The 21,237-nt window shown below is 42.6% G+C and overlaps 1 protein-coding gene across 2 annotated transcripts in view; it reads left to right on the forward strand.

The window, feature by feature from the left end:
• The window catches only part of LOC146007813 (opsin-5-like), a 142,302-nt gene that overhangs the window by 87,054 nt on the left and 34,011 nt on the right, over positions 1-21,237 (forward strand). For both annotated transcript variants that reach the window (XM_083146468.1, XM_083146469.1), the window contains one exon: positions 15,368-15,455. In XM_083146468.1, coding sequence (XP_083002594.1) covers positions 15,368-15,455 — 88 coding nt within the window. The remainder of the gene's footprint in view (positions 1-15,367; positions 15,456-21,237) is intronic.

Below are 21,237 nucleotides of genomic sequence, written 5' to 3' on the forward strand. Positions count from 1 at the left end.
CTATTATGTGCAAATGCATTCAGTCATCTGGATATACTCATCAAGGTGGTTTACCATATACTGCAGTGGCCTCAACATTACTTGTTTTATGTATTAAAGATATAATTGTAAAAAGTTCAATCTTATACAAAATAGCGATGACCTGTGACTGAGGAAAAGATTGCGTCTTCAAACAATAAATTTGTCTTTGAAAGCAATAAAATGCTATGTGGGACTGGGAATAAGAGTTCACATGATTAACCCAAACAGAGAACAAAAGGATTATGTGCCTGGAACTAGGAGGCTGCAATGTAATCTGTGCCGCTGAGTCTTTCTGCTAACGTTGATAGTAGTGCTTTGGACTATACTGTGTTTTGCAAAGTGCAGCTCGCTCTGTAGTCAAGGGTCAGAAACAGATTGTAGTTTATATACAGTGGCGTAACTACTGTAAGGCAGCCCCAGCTGCCGCTTGGGGGAGGAAGCGGCAGTGGGGTCTGTGTGGGCGCTCGACGCACTGACATGCTGCTACCTGTTGCTGCCCACTGGCTGAGCACTGGAAGCGAGTCAGCCGCAGGGTGGGTGTGGCCATGGCAGAGGCAACAAATCCCCCCACTGATTCAATTGACCGTGCACAGAGCCGGCTATTGGTATGCGTCGGAGCCAAGGGAAGCAGCAGTGTCTGCTGCTCTCTATTCCTCTATCCTGCTTCAGCTACTCCTTTATGCGTGTGGCGTCATCATGTCACACACTGGAGAGGAGCCCGGGGGGGCTCCACAAACTTTTTGGCAGGGGTGAGCAAAATTTATAGTTACGCCTCTGTTTAGATATTCTGTTCTGTGACATCTCAGATCAACCAGATACCAATACATGGATTGAAAAAGACTTTTTGGAACCACTTGATGAAAAACACTTGGTTTTGATTTTTTTAGCCTTGAAACCGGTCCAGCTGATTGCTTTGTCAATCCAGCCATAGCCTGTCATTTTGTAGGTGTAATGAATTTATTGTCAGCTATCATGTCAACATTCATCCTGTTGACATGAGAATTTCAACATTGTTGACATTCTTTACATGTCAGCATTGACAATGTCAGCATTCTTAGCATGTTGACAGTGAGCATCTTGACATTGATCATGTCTACACAGATTATATGTCAACATAATGAACTGTTCTCAAACCACCTTAGTGGCAGCATCAGCTCCAACATCTTCATCCGTGTACTGACATTAACGTACGTAGAATTTCTGGTGGTGGTGATATCAACATCGGGGTATTGGTGAGTATACTTCAGCCTATTCCTAATTTTAATTGCTACCCTAATCCCTTCCACTAGTGCCTAAACTTGTCCTCCTCCCCTGCAGCCTATACCCAACATCCCCTACAGCCTAACCCTTGTGTCAGCATCCTCACAATGTTGACATGTCACCTTTTCGTTAGGTATCCGGTCAGATGGTTGACCGTAACCATGTTTACCTTCATTCCCTGACCACAATGTCAACATTCTGAGGATGTCTACATGGTGCATATAGACATAATGGAACATGTTGACATTGTCATTTCTACATGGTTACTGTCGACCAGCTGACTGGATATCTAATGAATTGAAAATGTATTTTCATTCTCCTGGAGTTATTCCTCACATTAGCAATGTAAGAACATAGTATACTGGAGCAACCTTGCAATACATACTAAGTTCATCTCCTGTAGCAGAATGATCTGCAGGGCATTGGAGACCTCAGATTGAACCCAATTCATCCATAACTAAAACTTTGCCATTGTACAGAAGAAGTTAAGTCACTGGAAGGCTATTCTATGGTGCTATTGTGGATGCAGCATACTTCAATTAGGCAGCAACAAGTTAGAACTTTACAGATGTAGAGAAGGAAAAGTACATTAGTTCAGTCTGTGTCATGTTGGGGCATTAGTTACCAACAGGAGGTAGGCAGGATGCACTTCCCAACACTCGCCATTTTGGGTATGATGCTGAGCGGAATGTACACCTGTTGGCTAAGCATATTGTTTTTGACCTTCTAATGGACTAAACTGTACATGCATCTACGGGCTATGTAGTGTCTTAATCCTCTTTAGTTATATTGATCACAGCTAATCTGGCTATAATAAGGCATTCTAGCAATAAGGGGGAGGATGTATATTATAGTATATGTGATTCTTAATACATCCCACCCTCTGTATTTTCTTGAGTTAGCTGTATTCTTTCTCTGGGCTCAGGCTGGCTTGTGGCGTTGGCTCCTCTGTGTAGCATCTCTGACTCTTGCTAGAATGGGACGCAGTTACATATTAAAGTGGTGGAGTACGTCTCACTGTCGCTCTGTGCAATCCCCAAACATGTGATGTCACAGGAGAGGGCATGGCTGGCATCATTAGAAGGTTAAGAGCTTCCTGGGTGGTCCCGGAACACTACACTCTGCATGGTGCACACCTGAGTGCCGTTCGAGGCATCCAGCTATCCAGATGCAGGGGCCATAATGCAGCAACAGTGCCAATCCCAAGGCAACAACACCGATCACACACCCTTCCCTTGGGCTCAGCATCCTGCTTTTTATGTCTTCCTACCCACTGACTGTTGAAGAACTTGTGCGTAAAGAGCTAGAGGGGAGCTGGGGATAGCTAGGTGCACCACATGCTACTTATTCATCAAGGTCTGGTGCTACTTGGAGGTCTGGCAAGATTATCAGGGGCTGGGGTGCGACTGTGCTTCCCCAAGGGCATGACACCCTGGGCAATGGCACCACCCTCACTATTGTCCTGCCAAGACCTGATACTCTTCCTGACATAAAGAAATGACAATCTATATTACTGTATATGTGTCTATCAAAAAATGTGTCCGTCTGTAGTACTTGTTTTTGTGAAATGATTTCATCTTCATAATTATTAGTCTGAGGGCCAGATGCACCAAGCTTCAAAAAGTACTAAAGGGGAGAGTGATAAACAACCACTCTCCCACTGTCATTTTTAAATCCCAACCTACAATGTGGCAGTTAGGGGATGGTTGTCTGGTAGTTTAATCACTCTCTCCCCTTTATAACATTTTGAAGCTTGGTGCATCTGGCCCTCAGTGAGAATAATTAGCTTTATGCTTTTTGTCACTGAACCGATGGCAGCATCTCAGGAAAAGTGGCAAATGTTTCTCCTGGTACTGATGTCTCTCACAGAGTGGTCCCAAGATCAGCCATTATGGCCGTTATTGTGATGTGACAGATTGCTTTTCTGCGTGGCTGTATTAATAACTTCTTTTCTACCTATTAGTATTCAGGTCCTTTGTGTGTAGCTGTTGAGTGTGTACAGTGACTCCTTATCATTTTCATCTCCTCGTACATCCATATTTATAGCATGGGACTTGCAGTGGCTTTACTGTATGTAATACATGTTTGGCTATGTGACTTAAGAGTCAGAAGTAAAATGTACACCAGAGACAAAGTAAAGATTCTGTATAAATTAATAATGAAAGGACAGCCAACAAAGTGGAATTTCTCTTAAATCTTCGGAATTTTTCATACTGACACAAGCAAACAATAAATCCTATGGTAAGCCAAATACATGAAAGGGAATCTAGAGCCAAATGGATTTACTGTATTGCAGATATTGCTCTCTGGCACTTGACAGACAACAATGGCTTGCATTTGGGCCAAGATCCACACTAGAATATCAAGGCTGGTAGTCAGGATCTTTTTTTACATACATACAGTACATACAAGCACAGATCTATGTTACATGATTTAATCACTAGAATACATGTTGCATCAGAAGATATAATTGCTGCACTTTAAGGTAATTAAATTTTTTATTGTTTTTTTATAATTTCTGTGTCATACCCTCCAACTGTACCTTTTTGGCCGGTACAGTACCGGTTTTTTTTTATGGTCTGTACTGGCCAAAAAGGGATTTGTATTGGTTTCCTGGGTCTCCATCTCTCCATTGAAAGTATTGGAAAGGCGGTGTGACCACGCCTTCTTTTCCCGTGACAATGCCCCCTCCCGAAATTGTACTGGTTTCTTCCTTTCGGATGAGTATTTTACTGCATGTTTTAAGAACTGTTCAGTCATAAATCCCTTAGGCCAGGCATGTGCAAACTGTGGCCCTCCCGCTGTTGTGAAACTACACATCCCAGCATGCCTGGCCATAGTTTTAGCATTCCCTGATAGCAAAACTGGCAATGCATGATGGGACTTGTAGTTTCACAACAGCTGGAGGGCCATAATTTGGACACGCCTGCCTTAGGCTATACTATACAGTATTTGCTGACTGAGAAAAGTCTTGGATTAAGGATAAACATTCAATAGATAGAACAGTGCTGAAACTTGGAGGATGGGCCATCCCATAGATGCACAGTAATAAATGGAATTACATATCCTTTTTGCACTTATTACATATTACAGTCCTGCAGTCAATCATCATTCCTTCCTCAAATATAAACACTAATGATTGTACCATACTTTAGGATAGAAGTTCCAAAATGCATTCCTCAAGGCACCCTGACGGTCCAGATGATTCAATTAAATGGAATGGGGTACTAATTAAGTCATCTGTGGCCAAGCATGGATATACGGTACTTAAATCCTGGACTGATGAGGTGCGTTGAGGACTGTGAGAAACTCTTAGGATGTAATAGAATTGTAAGTATTTACTTTTAATTAATTCAATGTATTGCTCTACATATTACATTTATGTATCATTTGATGCTGATAGAGAAGAGACCTTGGGCCTGATTCTAGTTCACTCGCAAAAGCAAATTCTCTCTCTAATGGACAAAACCATGTACACTGCAGGGGGGGGGGGGGGTTTGTCGTGCAGAGAGAGTTAGATTTGGGTGAGTTATTTTGTTTCTGTGCAGGGTGAATACTGGCTGCTTTATTTTTACACTGCAATTAGATATCAGTTTGAAGTACAAACCCCACCCAAATCTAACGCTCTCTGCACATCTGCCCCACCTGCAGTGCACATGGTTTTGTCCATTAGGGAGAGACTTCTTTTGCAAGTGAACCAGAATCAGGCCCCTTGTTCCTGTATGTGTTTAACCTTCATTCAAATGTTTTACTCAACCTAGATTTTCTTGTTTTTGATTCATCAGCGCCAATAGCATGTGGGGGATCTGAGAGATAGTTCTGGTTTTCTGAGGATATAATGAATTCATATCGAGTTCAGGCTCCTGTGTCACATTGGCAAATCTGTAATGTTCAAAAATACCTCTTAATTGAAGCCTACAGTGAAATCTGCTAAATATTCTCCTTACATAAGCCCCATCCTTTGTAACTCCATTAGCCAGTTCTCTTCAAATCAGCCTACTTTATTTTGATGGTGATGTATTCCACATTCAGTTATGTTTTATATAAAAGCGGAATATATAAATAGGGCAATCAAATACTGAATAGTTTTCTGAAATATAGTGTTTCAAGTCTTTGGGAGTTATTTACTAAAAAAAGACTTTAGATGTATAAGGGCAATAATTTGTTACATAAAAACACCAGTGTTTTGTTGTTAAAAGCATTGCCCTTTTAAATATTGGGCTTAAGTAAATTAAACCCATGCAGTTTAACCCTTTGGCCAGTATGCAGTGCACTTGATTCACCGCTTTTTTCGTGAACTGGGCTATTTGAACTGTATTCAATGTTCACTGTTCGCCGAAAGCAAACAGTGCATGCCGGCCAGTTCTCCGTTCCATGCTCGCTGCAATTCGCTGGTGTATTTCAATGGGGGTTTGACTCTAATTCACGAGACATCTTTTTAAGGTGAACTGTAATGTGTTCTTTTAAAATAAAGGTTTTCTATTTTTTGGGGGTCAAAAAGTCAGTTTTTTTTATTCTATGAAGGGTCTTACTATTTTTAGTTAAAAACATGCAGCACATAAATTTATTTGTAATTTTATTTTACATGACGTAAGCAGGGGGGCGGGGACCCGCTCATTAATATTAACTGCGCATGGTCTGGCTCATTACATATGCATGGAGCGGGACCAGTGCAGCGCTCCCTGCACCTCCCTGTCTCCTCTCCGTCGCAGAAGACTCCCCGCCAGCCCCCCTCCTCCCTGCCGTTACCCCTGCTGCTGTATGCGGCGCTGGCAAGGTGGCTGCCAGCCCCCTGCCTTCCGCCATCCTCCATTCGCCGGGGAGGTTAATTCTCGCGGTCAGGGGCAGCGATCCCCTAACCAGTTAAATAGGGTGGAAGAGGGGCTGGCGGCGAAATGTGGACCCTGGAGAATCATGGCGAGCGCACGGCGAATCCAAAATGCCATGCGGTCGCCGTAGCATTGAAAACGAGCATTTGAGTGCCAATGTTGCTGTGAGAGACGTGCACAATATCCGCTGTTCCATGGTATCGGATAGTAGGTGCTTTGATCCAATGCTACACCCTAGGACACAGCTTGGATCAGTAGTGTAGCAGGAGGATTCTTTTTTTAACTAATATAAAACATACTTAAATTAATAACATATATTCTTTCCTTTATCTTTATTGATAATTATACAGATGTAATTGTAACTCATCAGCATGCCGCCACTGCTTACCCTTAAACTGCTGTTTTTAAATCATCCTCTGTCTAGCTCAGGGGCATATTAATAGAGATCACAGTTACACCGCCCTCTCCTCCTGTCTAGCTGGCAGCGCTGCTCTGAGCACTGGAAGCCTCTGGCACTCTGCCAGAGTCTACTGTGCATGAGCTGGTAGGTATACGGTCATTAGGACAACCACTGAAGGTTAACACCTGAAATAGGTCAACATGCTTAAAGTTGACATGGTTGGATGGTCGTCACGAGCATTAGGTTGATAGTGTCTAGGTCGACAGTCAAAATGGGTTTTTCACATTTGTTTGAGCTGACATGTGCTGATAGGCGGTATTTCATGCCCTACCATCTACTAGAGCGTGGATAGAGAATGCCGGCTAAAAAAGTAATTAAAATTAATTTGAAAAAGTAATTAAAAGTAATAATGCAGTATATCAAAAATTCAATGCATGTAATGCAAGGGAAATTCTTTCTATTTCACACCATGTAACTAGAATGAACAAAAGGAATTGGTATATCTAAGTGCAGGCATATCATACGAAAATAAACCAATATAGTTACATTTAAGTTTTTGTCTATTTTTATGCACAAAAAAAAAAATATCTAAATTCGCACAACAGCGCTATGGCACAGTGGTTAGCATTTCTCTTACACCCTTGTACCATGGTATTGCATGAGTGTATCCAGCGGCGCTTTAAGATAGTAGGAGTCCTGTATGCAGCTTGGCCCTCACCTCTCTGCTGGCCGCCTCACCCAGCGCAATAGAGTCTGAGCAATAGAGCGCTCAGACTCTACAGCGCACGTGCAGATCTCCAGAAAGATGGTGCAGCGGCCATTTTTATGGCAAGTCTATCTTCGCTGCTGCCTTCAACACGGGACTACAGAGTGTAAGGATCAAAAAATGTGTGCGGTGTGGGCCCCCCTGGGACTCACTGCATCTATAATAAATATATATGCATGGGTCCAAGAGAGGGGCACACAGAGACTACACACAGATATTTAATCTGCCACTGGCATCTTGCAACATGCCTGCCACCTGTGAAATTGGTTTGCTGCTAATGATCATCATCATTGGCCCACACGTACACCTACCTTATACTAGCTACCATATGTACGTAGATACATTAACATCTGGCTCTGCATAGCTGCATTTGCCTTAGCACACCCTCACTGACCATTTGCCTATGTGAGAACACTCTGTTACAGCATATTGCAGTGTGAAAAAAACGCACAAGATACACATCAACAAACAGCTGTACGCTCAACTGTAAATCAGCCCCTAGGTGTATATGTCAGATAAACCACTTGCTTTCGTAAAATGTTAAAGATATTTCCCTTTTTCTGAGTTTCCCAGATAATCACACTTTTATTTTTATTGTGCTCACAAATAACCCCATGTGCAGAATTACCCCCATGCTTGCCCCTAAAAGAGGACCTCTGTCTTGCCTCAGTGGCCCTTTCCATGGATGTCCTAGAAAATGAGGTAGCCATGATCCCAGAGAAGGATGAGGAAGATGAGGAGGATGCTGACACTCAGTGCTGTTTGTATCACACCTGCTGCACCACTGTGCAGTGAGCATTAACTTGAGATGGTGGATTTGGAGTGATGGGGGAGGGCAAGAGACAAAAGATAGGTGGGATCTGTGTGAAGATGACTGGGGATTTAGTAGCCACTGTACTCCACACACTTGTGGCTGGAGTTTTACATCTGCTGTAGACACAATACCAAATCACACAAACAGGCATGGGCGGTGTGTGCAATATAATTTACTGGAAATCTAAACCTTAACCTAGCTTTTATTCCTGCCTGGGAAATGTTCAGGGTCATATTAAGCTGGCAACACATATTAATATCCAATTAGTTGACCCTTCAGTAACTTACCTCCTTCTGCAGCCAACAACATTATTCCATTGATATCAGGATATGGCACCTGCTCCATATTTCTGAAGAAATCACATGAAATGTAGCAATGATAGGATATTTCTGAAGATAATTTTTGCCCAGTTCCAGAGTCTTTGAAATGTTTTGCTTATTTCTTTTTCAGGACACACACAGACGTCTCATTACTGAAAACAGGTTCCTTTAGTGTTAAATCACCACTAAGATGATCTCTGGATCTTTTACCATTCTGTCATGGTACAATCATGTCTCTTCCTTGTATTCCTATGACTACAAGAAGTTTAAAGTCCAGAGGACTGTAGCCAACCTCTGCATGCAGCCATCATAACAAAATCTACCCCAGATGACACAGGATAGAATAATAAAAAAAAAATCAAGGAAAACCCTCTTAATGATCCAAGGCATGTCCGTTTCTAATTGCACCATCGGAAGCTTTTTTGTGACAGTAGGCTCCTTGGAAGAAGCCCCTGGAGGACTCCACTTTAGGAAAAACAACATAAAAAATCCAAGCTACAATTTTATAAAATGCATATTATTGACACAATGTTTCTGGGAGAATGTCCTTTGAACAGATAAGCCAAAACGGGATTGTTAAACATGTTGGACAGGGTTGCCGACTTTGTCTATCTCCTCTCTGGGAGAAGCCCGGAGAGGAGACTTCCAGCTGCAGTTCGGGGGCGGGACTTGAGCTTTACATCATCAAGCCCCACACCCAGGATGAAAGAAATTTAGAAACCCCAATTCACGGATCTATGTGGAGGGGGCGGGGCTAAAATGACGCGATTGTGGACATTTTAGCTCCGCCCCCTCCTCTGAGACCCGCGGATTGACGCATTTAAATCCAAAGGTATGGGGGAAGACGGCGCAATCGGGGGGTGGCATGGGTGTCCCCCGGAATCTGGGAGGGTTGCCCACCTTTCTGGGGGGCCGGGATGAAGACCCGATTTTCTGGATCCTCCCGACCATTCCGGGAGGGTTGGCAACCCTGATGTAGGATGCTTGGGCAAGTTTTGGTGCTGCACCTGCTAGAGGATGCCTTTAATTTGTGCAGGGCACCATTAAATATGATGGCATTTTGGAGTAAAACATACTGTCCGGTGTCAGAAAGCTCTGTCTCAGTCACAAGTCAAACCACACAGCTAATAGCACCAAGAATGGATAAGAACAGAACATTGGAGGGTCCTGAAGAGGCCTTCTATGAGTCTTGATATGATTCTAAACCTAGGAGTGCCACTTGCTAGGACTGGCACTTGGACGCTTGTTTTATTACTGCCAGTCTAAAATTTCCAGTAACGTCAACATATTTACACTGCACTGTACCGTATTTCATCTTAAGTGGTGTATTAATAGGTAGAACATGCACAGACGGCCTCTGTAATATGCTGGAATACTTAGTAAATATATGTAGATAACTGCAAATAAAATGTCATTGCTCATGGCTTGAGTTTTTGGCCCTTATTCTGGTTGGTGCGGTAATATCCGCGTGCGTTCGTGACGCCGATGTTTTGTGTCTGCGCATGTGCAGAGGCGTCTCTGCGCATGTGCGAGCGGGGCGTACGGCCAAATCCCGCATGAAATGTGAACACTCCGAACAGGGGGTGGAGAGGGGCGCGAAGGGCTATTTGGGCTCATTACCATATGCATATGCCCCCCGTTTCATGGGCGTTCCCATGCAAACACTGGGCGTACGTATGGTAATGCGGCCGTGACGCACGTGTAGGGGGCGGACATATGACATCGCCGGATGTCAGCTGCCCGCCCAGATCCCTGCTTTTGCACGGAAAAAAGTCCGTGTGGTCTGAGGTTGCGGGAGCTGGTGGACCACTCGGTCCTGCATTCGATGGTCTGCGACCATCGAATGATGGGGGAGGTTCCCTGAGATGGAGGAGGCGTATTCCATGAAAAATACACGTGCGGTCCGTTCGACCAGCTTCTTACCGCGTACGGACGGAGTTGGCGATTCGTATGGAAGGCGGGGTTTCGCACGCACGGTCCTGGCCGCATATTCGGATCCGGCCGCACCGATCAGAATAAGGGCCCTTATTATTAACCAATCATCTGTCAATCACCAAAAGGGGGCTTATAACCAATGATAATAAAAAAATAATAAAATTCAAATTGAAGGAGTTGGAGGGTGGACACTACTGTTTTACCTAGGGACATCCTGACCCCTGAATCAAGCCCTGCTTTTTGTCCATGTAAATTTCTATAGTGTTATTATTTAAAATATTCAGTTGAATCAAACATAATGTAAAGTCTGATTTCTAATACATATAGAGAATACCATTGGTTCACAAACCGGGTACTGTGGCAACCCGGGGTGCTGTGGTCAATTGCATGGGTGACAAAGGTTGGTGGTTTAGGACCAAATCAAATTATTTATGGTCCATATGATAGTCACTGCCAGAGCTGACGACAGAGTCGGACTGGGGCATAAAGGGCCCACGGAGGGAATTCAGTGGTAGGGGCCTGTTCTTAGGGGTGTGGCCAGCCTCTATATGGATAGTGACCAGCTACCACAGAGGCTTGACTAACCTTTAAAAAAGTTCATGATTTTGGCCCCTGTATAACTGTATCTAGTCAATACCGATAGAACATGCATTACAGTGTACCAGATTAATAATAAGAATGCACTGCTGAAAATACACCATAGTCCTATGCAGTAAAGAGTAACATGTATAATGTATAATTTAAGTGCAAAGCCTGGAACCTGATCCATAGTGGAGGGAGAGGTGCACCCCCCAGGATTGAACACATCCACCATGCCACAACTAAACCTAAGGATAAAATGGAAGAACAGTCGACTTAATTTAATAATTTTGCAGAATTTCAAAAAATAACGCTGATATTATAAGCTTCCGCGATTCACGTTTGGGAACCACTGGCGTAAACAATGCTAGATGACAATTCCTTTTGTCACTTTAAAGTTATTTCAAAGTGTGGAATTTTTGTTTTTCCATGGAAGGGCATCAACAATGTGTCCACTTCAGATGTAGATACACTTGCACAGTGTTGCTAAGTCAAGTCATGTGAATTATCCATCACACAGAATACTTGAAATGTCATCCATAAATATCTTTTGATGGATCACTCCTAGTCAGCTATTAATGTCGTGTGATGGGAATTTTCAGGCTATTTTTTGTGATATTTTTGTATATCTTACAAAGCACAATGGAGGAGATTGTGTGTATCCTTTTAGATCTGAACATTTATAGGAATTTAGAAGAAAGGAGAAGCCCATCCATGGCAGATTTTTGGCTTTGCAGCGGTCAGCTGAACACAATCAATATGTTATCAGTTCTATGGATCTATTTGGCTTATTACATTTTCCAATGTTAATGTTTGTACAGTGAAATAGTGATATATTGATGATGCACACATTCCGATTACCATAACTCTCATCATAGAGCTCCAGTAAACCTGCAGTTTGAGTCTAGGAGAACCATGGGGCTATTCAGACCTGATCACTCAGGTCTGAATTCACTCCCTGGTGCCAATGCATGAACATGTGCGAATCCAGGGAGCGAACTCCTTCGGCAAGTTGCACACTCGCCGGGTCGTTCGCAACAGGATGAGCAGACAGGGGGCAGGCACAGTGCGGACGCAGGGGACCGCCCATGGAAAATGGTGGGTGCGCCCATGGAAACGCTGGGCTGCAAACTCAGACGTGCCCATGCATCCTTGGTGCGGGTGACTTACGACACATGATGTCAGTGCCCACCCCCAAATCGGTGGATAGAGGCATCTAAAAAGTAAGGGTAGACTTACTTTCAGAGCGAAGGATAGAGAAATCTTCGATGGTGAGCGTCCATCGAATGAATTCTCCGTCTTACAGCCGCATGCAAGCTGATGTGTGTTTGTAATACATCCCGTCACATGCTAATGTGGGGATTCACTCAGCGGTGAGGGCGTGCGATCGGCAGGGCGGCGTTTACCTGCTCACTCAGCAGTGAATCTATGCAGCCTGGCAAGCAGGTCTGAATCAGGCCCCTATATTTCATTCTAGCCATAATTCCATTTCTATGAACTGATTATGATTTATATTTTATGTGTCGCCCACTGTAATCTGTGTAGATGTTGTATAGTATTTGTTAGTTAGCTGAGTGCTAGCTAGTTTACATACTGTGTTCTTATGTAATGAAGGAGAATAAGCTCTGCGGGGTCCCATCATGCTTTCAACTGCAGCTTCCCCCAAGTGAACCTTGTTCTTGTCTATAGAATGTCAACTCATAACAAGCGGTATCTGAAATAGCTTCACGTCTGGCACGTTTCTGTTCTTTCTATGTGTTTTTTTTTTTATATTGATTTTATTAACTTGTAGCAAAGAGAAATCTAAAGAAAAAAACGGCATCACAATAGTGAAAATGTTAACAATTAGAAGTATACACTAGTTCAGACATAGAAGGAAATGTAATAACAAATCTAGAGCATGACGCATAGTAGTGTTCATTCTAGCACCCGCTGTCTTTGAAAACCCATGCAGTTCCTCTTCCCTGCCTGGTGTGTCGCTGTCTGCTGTTGTGCTTCTAGCACAGTGTGGTCTGTATATTAGCACTGATATGCAAACCAGACCTGTGCTAGAAACTCCACAGCAGACAGCGACACCCCAGACAGGGAACAGGAACTGCATGGGTTTTCAAATATAGCGGGTGCTAGAATGAACACTACGCATAGTTACATCATATAATAGCAAATATGGAACATAACAATAATGCAGTACTAGAAGTAGACATGATTAAAATGACTAAATATGGGTGAGCAGGGTCGTAGACAGCCTTTACAAGAATCTGGACGTGTAATACTTGCTACCTCCCTCTCGGAACCACTGTGAATGCAACCATTCAGGGCAGAATGTTTTGCAATTTGTTTTTAAAGAAGTAAATACACATTGGGGTAATTGCATGAATGTTCGTTATGGGGGAGAAATGTTTCATCTAAGGGGCAGATTAATTAGCCAAGGATTGAATCACACTGCTTTTTTCCCCCAGGATAAAATAAATGAAGCTATTCAATTGCACATCACTCATCAACCCATGAAAGCTTCTTAAGAGGATGCTGTGGAATTATCACTTGTCTGTAATTGAGTAGCTTCATGCACTTTACCTACTGTAACAGACCGCACAACTCAACTCACAGCTAGCTGCATGTCCAGATTAACAATGGGGCAGATAGACCTACAGCTACAGGCCTCCACATTAAAATTGTTATGGCAGAATGATGATGACCAACTGCCTGTCTAGCTGCACCGTCAGCCATAAATCATACCCGCCTATTCTCTTGAAATCTGTAGGTATCCTTCCTGCATTCTGACGACTTCCTAGTGAGTTGGAAAGAATGGGGAGTATAATACCAGCTCTGGGAGGAGGAGGGTGGGGTTTAGTGACTCAATTCTATTTTAATCTCATCATTTGTGACCAATTCTCTATTCAAACCTGAGGAATTTGCAACAATTTACTTTAGGGGGATGGGACTGATGAGAATGGTCTAGTTCCTTATTGCTTTATATGCCTGACTTTGTGTCTGCATCACTGGTTTTGCCTGTTTTACCATTGATGCAGTGCCGGATTAAGGTTTGGGGATTAGATTGAACATACCGTACCTCCCTACATGACCCTTTCCAGGAGGGGCAACATGCTCTCTGTCTGGACTTTTCTCTTAATATCAGATTGGTGGCACCTGTGTTGAAATATTTTATATATAATAAATAAATTTGACGGCAATCATAAATTAAGAAGGATGTCCAGGTAGAGAGGATTTTGGCCCTCCTGGATGGGTCCTGTTGGACGGTATGCATTATATGTATTACATGTATAAGTTTATATATTGAAGTATATTACATTTAACCTAATACGTTTGGCTACTTTTTATAGCTATGCCTAATTTAGAGACAACTGTTTGATAACATTTTCTTGTAGTGGAACACAGACAATTAAAAACAAACTTAAAATACAAATAGTTCAATAAAATCTACTAATCTATTTTATCACAAGAATAGCAGCAGCCTCTGTACTACTTACACACTGGGAGAGGAATTAGGAGAGCTGGTGGTGTCACTGTGCTCTCCCTGGGGGCTCCCTAACAAAGGCGGGGCCAGAGTACATTATTCCCTGCTCCCCCTTCCCCTTAAATCTGGCTATGCAATTATGAACCTGTGTTTGTGACTGCTTTTGCTGGATTGACAGCATGCTTTCTGCAGGTATTTGTACTTTTCTATTTATCTACAAAGTTATCCCAGCCGACTCCTCCATTGGACTATTCAATTGCAGCGATGATTCCAAGTTTAACATAATTATCCAAAGGATGGTGGGAATAATAAAGTCTGCAAGCCAGTGCTCCGTCTATACAAAATGATGTTGTGTTACTTTACAACTACATAGACAAGCGTGTCATAGGTATGCGTGTGACCAGTTATGTACTGTATTTTGTCATACTGAGATGAGTATAGAAATAAAATGTGTTGCCTTTAATAACAGCATGCACCTAATAATACCACTTTCACATCGCCGACACGTTTTAAAAAACGGTATTTTAAAACGGTAATTGAAACGGGTCAGAGCCTTAACATTGCCGCAGATTACCGTTTTAAATACCGGTTAAGTCTCATTCAACATAGCAGTGAAACCGGTTCATCACGAACACGTTTCAAGCCAGAGTGTCAACATTGCCTGTCATTTTGCTCTGTAGCTTGTGTTGTTTGCCTGAAATACCGTTTCAGACACATTGTACACATTCACATTGCACAAAAAACGGCAAGGAACCGTGTAGGACTCTGCTTTTTACACGGTTCGAAATGCCAGTTAACTTTAAACGGTAAATCGGCTGTGGTGCATTCACAGTACAGGCTTAAACGTTTTAAAAAGGGAAAAAAACGTCAATTTACCGTTTTAAAAGTGCGATGTGAAAGGGGTATCAGACTTAGCTGCTAACATTCCCCAATAGTATTCTATTAACTCCCTCTTCTTCGTCTTGCAGATGGGAAATGAATCTATATCGGCTGAATTTCACTCTTCAATTTCGAAAACAAATGATATTATTCTGGGAGTTGTGTATTCGTTGTTTGGTAATGTATCTCAACTGTCCTATGTTTAAACCTGCTTTTAATTATATTACAATATATAGTGATTTTTAGTTGTAAGAAAACAGAGCTTTCACCTTCCTTCCCGATTCACTAGATTAAAAATTGTCTGGAAGCATGGTGCTGTCAAGGTTAAATGGTTATTGTTGCTGCACTGTGTAAAAAGGTTTAACCTTAAATAGGGTACAAGTAGGTGCGGACAGTGGGGTAACAAGGATGGAGCAAGCAGAGCAAGTGCACTGGGCACCAGTGTTGGTCAGGTACATGGTCTGACAGGTTACTGCCCCATTTCACTGGAGTGTCATAATAAGGTATTACAAATCGTCAATTAATGTATGGCCACCCATCTTGTGTGTTAGTAAATATTTTTAAAATTGCCTAGGCATGCCTGCGTTATTCTTGAAACTCCCAGTAAATGGCCGGGTGACACCCACAAACACCGGCTTCCTGTCAATCAACTTACATACGGCCAGGGGTTTAAACTACGCTGGTTATTAATCGCAGGATGGCCTCCCGCATGAACAGTCTCTCAATAATTGCCCGGCATGTGAATTTGCAGCCGTGCAATATGGTTTGAATGACCCCCTATATTAAATTGCACCCAAAAGATTTTATATATATCTCGGAGGAATAAGATGGAGCATTTCAAGGTCAAAATGACAAAGATGGCAAACAATGGAAATATATATATATTTTTTTATCTAAAGTTAATTTCTATTGTATTTTATGAATATCATTTTTTTTATAAAGCAAGTTTTTAAAAAAAGCCCAAATACTAAATGAACAAACACTCAGCAAGCAAGTGGAGGTGTGTGTATATATGTTTATTCAAGAAATACATGTTATATGTTACCACTTCTTACATACATGATCATGATTCTCAGAGTATTATAACTTTCTACACCTGCTCATTAGGCCTGATTCAGAGACGGTATTGAATTCCACTCAGATTCCCAATTATTTTGAATCTGCAGCTTCCCAGGGTCTGTTGTACGCATGCACATAATGGGCCTTTCAATGTAGTTCCCTTCCTGTGAGTGGGTGGGTAGGGAGCAGAAGGAGAGCTGTGTTCCTAGAAATGGGGTAGTGTAAATTCAATTTTTAAGGAGGGTAGAGACAAGAGTCTGCATGTCACCCTGCCTGGCCTTGCAGCCCCCACTTCTGTTGGCCAGCTACACAAGCTGAAGCTTTCTCAGCTGGCCATCTGTGGGGAACCCCATGACGTCTTCTGCAAGCTCCTCCTAGAGATTGGATGGAAATTCAATGGTGCCTGGACGCAGCATTAAACTTCCGTTCGTCTCTGAATCAGGTTCATTGTACCAATCAATTTATTACACCTGGCCACTTTGTCTGCATTTCATTGTGACCATGACTATTATCCTGATACTAGACACTAATTTGGTGACATTGTACCAACACACAATACAAAATCAGCTGGGCTTTGTAGGGGACGGTACATCACTCAGTAAAAGGTATCAACACAACATTAGTAGCAGAAGCATCTTTCTATACCCAGCTTTTGACAAGATGTTCTTGAACTCAGTTGCAAGTAAGACCTTTAATGGTTCCCCATGTCCTCCTTATTTTATGTGCTGGAAGTCTGAGCATTTTTAGTGGATTCTAATTAGGGGCTGGCTGGCAACTTTTAGCCTAGGGGGCAAGTACAGAGTACTGGCCCGAAAAGGGGGTGTGGTCATTCAAAAGGGGGCGTGCCATTAAGCTGACGTAATGCCCATTACACTTAATGGCACACACCATAATACCCATTACATATACCACACCGTAATGTTTATTACACATATTGCCACACACCGTAATGTTTATTACACATAGGGCCTTATTCTAATCCACTCTTTCTGACAAAATCCTTCTTAGATGGGCAAAACCATGTGCACTGCAGGTGGGGCAGATGTTACTTGTGCAGAGATAATTAGATTTGGGTGGGGTTTTACTTGAAAGTGAGAACTATTTTGCAGTGTAAAAATAAAGCAGTCAGTATTTACCCTGCACAGAAACAAAATAACTCACCCAAATCTAATTCTCTCTGCACATGTTACATCTGCCCCCCCTGCAGTGCACATGGTTTTGTCCGTCTAAGAAGGATTTTGTCAGAAAGAGTGGATTAGAATAACCCCCATAATGTCACACACCGTAATGCCTCCCTCTGCTTTACTAAACTGGTGGCCCTGGTTGCAGGGAAGGTGGGCCTATGGCAACGAAAGGGTGCAATACACCGGCTGCACCGCCAGTTTTCCATCTCCATTACATACACAGTGTCATACACACAAACATATACAGTATTATATACAGTCACACATATATATATATATATATATATATATACAATATACATATACTGTAGTTACACAAAAGTACACACACATGTCTTATACATACAGACACACATACATTCACACTCATACAGTCACACATACATAGTCAGATACTTGTACACAACAACATACATGAATACAGACACACAGATTATATAGTGCCCCTCCTCCTCCCATCCATCCATCCTCACATCACACGCAGGCAGGGTAGATACTGTACCTCATGGAATGTACAGTATATGATCCTCTGTCCTCCTCCTCCCCGCCTCTGTCTCAATGCTGCTGGGGCTGTGCGACATCCATCCCATTCATGTGTGTCCCCTACACGAGGCCCCGTGCATCCACGCTTTCAGATGGGATTCCTTTAATTCAAACAGAGCGCCAGCGCTACCCGAATCCGCACTTCCGGGTAGCGTTTGACGCGCTGTTATGCCTATACAGACACTAGAGGTACGAGATTAGCTCTAGTGTCTGTCTCCTCGAAGGCGGCGGCCATGTTTGGAGAGGCCGTCGCCTTCCACAAGAGGGCTGCGGAACGTAAATCATGGTAAAGGCGGCAGCAGCGGCACACTGTACCACCAGGGCCCTATTTACATTTTACAGCGGCGGCCCAGGACACTCGGAAACACATGGCACCCTGCCCCCCAGCCGAGCCCGCCTCTGATTCTATTGCTCTGTAGTTCTAGACTATTATGAAACTCCCTCCACTGCACTAATTGTCAGTGGCCTCAATAGACCAAGGTTGACATAACAAGAGGAAGGCATGTGGGCTGTCCTATATCACCATTACAAGTCGTGACTCCCGAGGTGGAGCTGCAGTACAGTCCAAAATTCAAATAGGGGTGTCCCACCAACTCCATGTTAATCCTGATCAGCGATGGTTGTCAGTGTTTAGGGATGGCAGTAGATGTGGTTTCCCGATTTGACAGTTGGACTGCACTGTAGCCCCACCTCTGGAGCCACCGCTGACCATTATTTTTTCCAGTGCATGATACACAATATAAACACTGTTGGGGAGATTTAGAAAACATTCTAAGGAGGTCAAGTGGAGGTGTCTACTATAGCATCCAATCCGATCTTCACTATCATTTTATAGAATGTCAACTTGATCTGATTCCTAGGGCAATATGTGATAGGGTCCAAGTTTGATGGAGATGCGGGATGTTGGCCAATCTCAGACATTTTTTAAAGTGACAATCACATACTAGGCAAAATCGGGTTGGTTTTGCCTTGTGAGTGATTGCCGCTTTAAAAAAATGTACAAGTCCAGCCAGCATTCCGATGGTCTGGCAAACTCAGACCCTAATACTTGTGCCCCTAATGTAAAGCTGACTACTTTACTATGGAGTTTAGATAGATGGTTACACTGATATGTAGGTTGTCTCCTTCTGATGATGCCTCCACCTAAGCCTTCTGTGTATAAAGACAATCAGCAAGTGCACTTGGAGTTGTCCCAGGGAAACCATTGTTCCTAGTGTTTAGGATAGTAGACTGGTTTTCCATCTCCATATTCCCTGATTTTGTTAACAAACTAGAGAAAATCAGACAATAGATACAGAGATAGGACATTTTTTTATTGAAAGTAAATACTCAAATGCAGTAAGTAATAAACTATGGTATTTTTCAATTGATATCTTACTCCAATACATAAAAGGTCCCCACCCCACAATAATATCTCAGTACTTATTTAGATGTTCAGTTAATGACAATGACTGTAATGGTATCTACAGTGCAAGTAGTGTACTCCTACTAATTATTATTGTATCTGTGTGACACGAGCACTCTGTGTTCATAGAGCAGATCAGGCTGATGTGCTAGCGGTATGGTGTTTATAATATCTACAATGCTAGGCAATGAGAGCATGTAGATGCCAAATGGTCATAGTTTTCATTATACAGTTGTGCTCATAAGTTTACATACCCTAGCAGAATTTGTGATTTTCTGGCCATTTGTCAGAGAATATGAATGATAACTCACAAACTTTTCTTTCACTAATGGTTAGCTGTGAAAGATCCAGCTGCCAGCATCTCTGAGTTGCTATGCAACAGAAGATGCTGCGCTTCATCTACAACGTCATCCTGTAGTCCAGACGCAGAGCGTCATTTTGTAGTCCTGGATGCACCCTACAATAATGAGCCCTCCGAGAGACAAGGCGCAACCCGGAAGTATTCCGGCGCCGGCATACAGGATGTGGTGCACGAAATCGGGTCCCCACGTCAGCTCAACTCGGAAGCACTTCAAGTGTTTCTACATTTGTGGGGAAGCCTTATACAATTAGAAGTACTGTGTTGAATATAGAACCATCCACAGGTACCATTTAAGTTTAGCAACGGATAGCCTCTGTGAGGAATATTGATACTGTGAATATTATGGGCACCACCTAAATGAATCCGGGAACCGGGATTAATATCATATGACATCCGTGACCCGGAAGTTTAGGTCACCTGATGACCTTCCACTATAACGTTTGCTTCTTTATAGCTATATTTTTAATAAAAACATTTATATTATAGAGAATATGTATTAATATTTTGATCATATCTTTATGCCTCCTACTCATACGTAATTTAATTATTTAATTATATGGATTGGTTGACCTAATTAGGTATGATTGGTCACATGACCCATGTAGCTAGGGTATATAAAGCCAGCCCTGTCCTTGCAATGATTATCCTTTGATAAAGCTACCTGGCGTAGTGAAACGCGTAAAGAGAACATTGCTGCCTCCCATTGCAGTCCTGGTTATTCCCATTTGGATCGATTGCTGTGCCTTTCCAATTTGGATACAAATCATTTGTCCATTTTCTTCATCCATTGGAGGTTAAGAATTACCATCAGTCCTTGCAGTAAGGAGTTGGTTATTTGTGCCAATCTGGGCCACTCCAAGCAAAGATTCTGCAACACCTGCTCTCCCTCTGGATGATCATTTGGGAACTTACACCATTACCTATGGGCCCATAAAAATAACTCTCCAGGACACTTCTTTATGCTGGTTGGTGATTTTAAAGTGTTTTATTTATATTGATTTATTATGTGTGTGCTGGTTATACCATGTATTACAGTTTACTATCATTATTAAACGTATTTGTGATAGATCAACCAATCCCCTTCTTCATTTTTAATATTTCTAGCGCTGCTCAACTTTCCCCGTTTTTTTCCCAGTACATTATACAGCACCGACCATCCTGTCTTGTAGTAGCAGCAAGGTAAAAAACACTCCTGATAGGCGCCCCTGGTCCTGCCTCACTTAGGGTGGGATGTACTAAGGGGAAAATGCGGTAAAATCCCTGTTTTACCACATTTTCCTATGTATTTAAAGGTTGCCGCCACGATACCGCATTGTAGGATATCGCCACCTTTGGGCTGCAATACCCTATAGAAGCCCATTACCTTTTTCTATAAACTTATGAGCACAACTGCACATTTGCTTGTTT

This window comes from Crinia signifera, chromosome 6 (genome assembly GCF_055691185.1).
Source record: "Crinia signifera chromosome 6, ASM5569118v1, whole genome shotgun sequence".
In the NCBI taxonomy this organism is placed as follows: domain Eukaryota; kingdom Metazoa; phylum Chordata; class Amphibia; order Anura; family Myobatrachidae; genus Crinia; species Crinia signifera.